This window comes from Gekko japonicus, unplaced genomic scaffold (assembly GCF_001447785.1).
Source record: "Gekko japonicus isolate JY-2015 unplaced genomic scaffold, Gekko_japonicus_V1.1 scaffold170, whole genome shotgun sequence".
NCBI lineage: Eukaryota > Metazoa > Chordata > Lepidosauria > Squamata > Gekkonidae > Gekko > Gekko japonicus.
In genome coordinates this window covers 269,193-273,340 of record NW_015160212.1, presented here as the reverse complement: position 1 = coordinate 273,340, position 4,148 = coordinate 269,193, and the positions used below count along the sequence as shown (strand labels likewise).

The following is a 4,148-nucleotide window of genomic DNA, read 5'->3' as shown; positions in this document are numbered from 1 at the left end:
AGAGGCCGCTGTATTTATGTCCACAACGGGCCTTTTTCCTAGTGTGGGATAAATGCCGTTGTAACATCTGTCTCCCCGGTAACTTCTATTTTCATTTTTTTTTAAATAAAGATTTTATTAACTCCCCTAAAAAGGGGAGGAGTTTCGCTTAAAAGAAAAATAGGGGGGGTATATAGTGGGAGAAAGAGAAAGCTGAGTGATGTTAAAACTGGTAAATTAATCTGTTAGTTATGTTAAAAAAATAATAAAGTTTTCTTGGGCTTCTTCGTTACGTTGTCAAACTTCTTTCTTCAGTCCAGGTAGATATTAAAAGTTAGTATTTTTTAATAATGTCCCGATGGTGCTTAGTTAGTAATGTCTTTTCTGATGTTATTACGCCAATCCTTGACGGGCCGTCTCCTTTAAATTCCTTGCTTGGGCAGACGCTCCCTCCTCTTATTGCTTTCACCGGCTTCTGCGTTGCTGATCTCACTTTCGCTTACAAATTGCACACGCTGCAATCCTTGTTCTTTCGTGCCTCTTCGGAGGGTCTCTAGCTTCGAGAAAGTATTAATCCTTTTTATATCTTTCGATTTTAAACGCTCCATTCTCTTAGCTGGACCTTCTTTCTACCATTGTTGACTTTTAAAAGCGCTACCAAGAGCACTTTTCTCGCTTGTCACAATTCTATTCACAGTTCTCAGTCAAGGTTACAGTAACTCGTATTCTGTTTATTAAACAGCCGGTTCTAACAAAGAACAGAAACGCCTCCAGCGGAAGTTCCACCTTTCTTGTTCGATAGTTACTTAGTCCAATTCCGACATCTTGTTTTATTGTTTACTTTTAACACCGTTCAGACAGCACATTTTAAAAAACGAAAATCTTCCCTTTTCTTTTTCTTTTTCCATGTGCACCAAAGGGAAATCGCTTCTTTTCTTACATTCCGTTCTCCCCCCCCCTTTTTTCTCTTTGAAAATCTCTGTTTATCGGAGTGAAGGGATCCCCTCCCACTCCTTTATTCCGCTGGGGGGGGGGAGACGCGCTTAAATCGCTTTTTTCATATTTGACAACTCACGGTTTCAGCCACTCTTTTTCTTTTATCGCTTCCTTCCATTCGCTTCATCACTCGGTGACGTCTGGTGGCTCCGCTAAACCCCGTTCGGGGTCGCTCACGCAGCGAGGTCCATAGGGGCAGGGCATGGCGAGAGCCTCAATTTCCGACCGTTTGGCCGAGAAAGAGGCTCCCCCCTTGAGCGCCCTAACGCGCCCCGGATCCGAGCTCCTCTCAACTGAGGTGCTCGTTCGAGTCTCCGCCTGCGCGGAGACCCTCCTCAACTACGGGCGGGCGAGACGCCCTCGGGAGCGACCCGAGGATGCGTCCGCCATTCGCGGGAGCCAGACCGGAAGCCAGTAACTTCTATTTTCAAAGAGCCAGACTTCAGTTCGATCAGCCCCTGGGAGAACGTCAGCTTGTGGGAAAAGCACCCTCTTTTGGGTATCGAAATCTCATTTGCAGGAAAATGCTGGAGTTAGAGCAAAACCTGGTGATGATTAATTTCCTCCCCCCGCCCCCCATTTCTTTGAACAGCCAGTGTAGTGTAATGGGTAGGGTGTTGATTTAGGATCTAAGGGAATTGATTGCAAGTCAGCTTGCTGGAAGACCTTGGGCCAGTCACTGTCTCTGAACTTAATCTACCTCTCAGAGTTGTTGTAAGAGTAAAATGAGGAAAGAAGAACCATGGATGCTCCTGGTGGAGGAATGGGACAGATACATCCTAGATACAAGCTAGTGGTTTGGGGTTTTTTTAATGCACAGATATATTTTAGCGTGCCAGCTAAATCTGAATGGCTGGATTTGGAGGAAAAAAATATTGTTAAAAATGTATAGAATCCTATTGGACACTAAACATAACAGTATTGACCTTCTATAAAATGGCAAAATGCTCAGGAATGTAAAATAACTGCAGAGTTTTAAACAAACAAACAATATGGATGGGAGACCCTTAACACTTGGATGGGGGACCACCAAGGAAGCCCAGAGCTGCCATTCAGAGGCAGGCAACGGCAAACCACCTCTGACGATCTCTCGCCATAAGTCAGCTGTGACTTGACTGCACTTTCCACCACCATACATATATTTATTATAACAACATTTATTTTATAATAATCCTGCAGTGGCACTTCAGGCCCTGGGGAAATCACAGAGATCGAAATTGGACAGCACTGTTGCTGGTATTGTCAGAATGATAGACCTCCCTTTTCCCCACAAGTGATAGACATGCAGTAAGGCCTGTGTTTTTGCAGGGAGGACGACATCTCGTGTCCTCTTAGCTCTGATAGAATATTCAGCTGCTTTTAGGCCTGTCATGATTTGAGCTGTGCCACCAGAGGCCTACTAGGCCCAGGGAGCCTGGCTAGCAGTAGGTGAGGCTGGGCCTACAACTCCCAGAAGCCCCTAAGAGGTTTTGGAGCCAAAATTGATCAATAGGAAAAGAGGAGGGCTTGGAATAAAAGATCTGGAGCAGCAGGAAAAGCTGTTCTTCTTCCCAGAAGGCAGAGCCAGAAGGAAGGCTGCTGCAGAAAGAAACCCTCATCCTGAGGGAAGAGTGAGTAGTCTAAGGACACTACAGATAGTGAGCTAGGGACAGTATATTTAGACGCATAAGGGCATTTGATTTATTTTCTTTTCACCCACTTAGTTATTCTGCACCTTGTTGTTTGACCTCCTATAAAATAAACCGTTTTCTTGTTGTACTCTGCCTGGTCCTCCTGCCTATTATTCAGCCAAAAGGGAGGTCTGAAGGTCTTGGGAGGGTGCTCTAAGCCTTCTCAAGGGATCCTAAATCCAGAGTGGTGACAGCGTCAGCGTCAGCGTGGTGGCACCTGAGCCATGACAAGGCCTAAAAATCTCTCTGTTTACTTACCTCAACAATGATATTCCTGTGAGATTTTATGGTCTGGCATGATGTTTAACTGTAGCAACAAGATTAGCCTGTGCTTAATAGGGAAGGATGCAGACAAGCCAGCACATAACTAGACTGTGAAGGTTCTTCCCCTGAGATGATAGTATAACCTATAACAAAACAGGTGGAGGGTAGCTCCATTGATAGCTAGCAGCCAGGGAAATTGTGTTTGGCTGAATACAAGGAGTGGGGTTATTTGCCAGCTATCCCTATGGGGCTGTCACTGCTTTTTGTTGTTGTTCAGTCGCACAGTCCTGCTCATAGTCATTGCTCTGAAATTAATGGGGTGCAGGATTATCCCTGGGAATACACCAGCCCTAACTGCCCATCTCCTATGCCACAGGCTCAGAGAATGGCCACGTTGGCCCCAGCATTTCCCCCCTGAAACCCAACTGATGATATGGGAGGACTGGCGATTCTTAGTCGGGCAGCATTCCTCAGGGGATGTACCTGTCAGATTCAGCAGCAAGTAAATCTCCACACACACGTTTCCTAAGAAGCGTTATGCTTTATTAGACTACAGGTCTGTCACCATGTCCACAAGGTTATTGTTAGGAATGACATTAAGGTGGGACCATCCCTTCATATAGCAGGATGAGGCAAATGGCTAAGCAAATGAAATCCGAGCGCACGGGCGGGAAATCTCCTGGCGGGATGTTACATAATAAGCGGGAGAGTCTCAGTGCTCCATGAGAGCCGAAATATTCACACCAGCGGTGGAACGCAAGCCCTCCCCTCGTCACAAGGACAGACAGATAACTCAGTCTGGCAGCACTGGTTCTCACGGTCTCCCGTTCGCTGTTTACAGCAAGCGAGCCGAGCAGCGAGCATGCGCCGTAGCGCCAGGGGCGGGGAAGGGATCAAGCAAAACATGGCAGCTAGCTGACACTTAATGCCTCCCGTGTTCAGTCTCGCTGCTCACCAGTCGGCAGGAGCTCAGAGTGTGAAATATTTATCTCCCATATAGAGCACTCTTCGCTATAACCAGCCACCTGAAAAATGTGACGCTTTTACTTTGAGTGTGGAGACTTTGCCGAAAGAATGTGACCGGACTACCAGGAAATATTTCGATATTCACCTGCAAGTGAGGTACTGTACTTGGGGGGTGGGAATGGGGGTTCCTGAGGAGCTCAAAGCTGGTGGGAAGCAGTTCGGGGAGCATGAATATTTGTTTGACAGTTGTCTAAAGCAGCCTTCTGTTCAGCA

General features: G+C 46.5%; 1 protein-coding gene across 1 annotated transcript in view; it reads left to right on the top strand.

The window, feature by feature from the left end:
* The window catches only part of LOC107109242 (alpha-2-macroglobulin-like protein 1), a 130,462-nt gene that overhangs the window by 114,559 nt on the left and 11,755 nt on the right, over positions 1–4,148 (top strand). The window contains 1 exon segment of the mRNA XM_015409819.1: positions 3,910–4,031. Coding sequence (XP_015265305.1) covers positions 3,910–4,031 — 122 coding nt within the window.